General features: G+C 47.6%; 1 protein-coding gene across 1 annotated transcript; it reads right to left on the bottom strand.

The window, feature by feature from the left end:
- Positions 1-331: 331 nt before the first annotated feature.
- Positions 332-1,179, bottom strand: NESG_02493 (uncharacterized protein; the record flags this gene model as incomplete). The annotated part of the gene is made up of 1 exon (XM_053050094.1): positions 332-1,179. A coding segment is annotated over one exon (848 nt), but the record flags the coding sequence as incomplete, so codon positions are not given.

Raw genomic sequence — 1,179 nt, 5'->3', positions numbered from 1 at the left:
GTGCTTGGTTCCTCGGCTGGTCATAATTTATCTATTTTTACTCTATTTATAGCCTATCTAGCAATTTATCAGGAATACTTGATTTATATTAGACACACTATACCTCTATATACCCGTATATAAATACTTTATTTTATTTTATTAATTGCAGAAGTTTTCTCACTAGTATATATATGCATTATAATTAACTGTCCTGTGTTTTAACAAGCGTGCACTGACTTTAGTCTAGCATAGACAGACAGACCACTCACAGTGTGCAGACGAGCAGCTGTTTGGGTGTGTCCATATACAGTGCTGGATCGGGGAATAGACTGTGTGCCCAAAGAAGGATCTACTTAAACTCATCATATTCCAGCCTCAGAGCTGCTGGGAGTGCATCCTCAATGTGTCTGCACAGACTGGATAGGCGGGATATAGTCTCCTTTTGCTCTCTGTGCTCCTCTTGTGTTACATAGAGGGCTGCATACTTTTGTGTCCTGTCTACTAGTCTGGCTGTCTTGTCTCTCTCGCTGGTGTAGGTTCTATCCAGATAATCAAGGCTCTCTTGTATGCCATCCATTTTGATCAAGCTTTCTTTGACCGCCTGGCCTAGCTCCGCAGCCTGGCCTGGGTGGCCTGTCTGGCAGGCGTGCTCTTTCTCGATCTGCCTGGCTTCGCACAGCGCGTGCATTCGGGCAGTCTTTGTGTGTAAATACTCCAGCTCCGCCTTCATTGCCTTGCACTGGGCCCACTGGAACTCTATCGCAGCCAATAAATACGCCATAAAGTACTCCTTTGTAACAGAGGTGCTTTCTTTTGCAGCGCGCACTGCACCCCACTCCACACTTAGTGCGCAATAGATGGCATCCACGGCCTTCTTGAGACTTTCCTTCTTCAAGCCCAGCTCTTCAAACCTAGCTATTTTCATGCCATATTCTGGACTGGCTGGCGGCCTTACTAGGCTCTCTGCTGTGTACTCCTCGTACGGCTCGTGCATGCTGGACAGACTGTCTGACTCTTCAAGGACCCGAAGCACCTTTGGCAGCACCTGCCTCTTTATTCGGGCTATGCCCATTGCCTCTCTGTCCAACGCAACAAACAGATCCCTGGCATGCGCATCTGCAGAATTTAAACCTGCTGGTCTGTGTGCCCTCTCTTGCTGTATATCGCATGCACACACGTCCTTCGCAGTGGTTATGC

The sequence above is a fragment of the Nematocida ausubeli genome (genome assembly GCF_000738915.1).
Source record: "Nematocida ausubeli strain ERTm6 chromosome Unknown supercont2.23, whole genome shotgun sequence".
Taxonomy (NCBI): domain Eukaryota; kingdom Fungi; phylum Microsporidia; genus Nematocida; species Nematocida ausubeli.
Note: the sequence above shows the minus strand (reverse complement) of the source record. Positions and strands in the feature narration are given on the sequence as shown.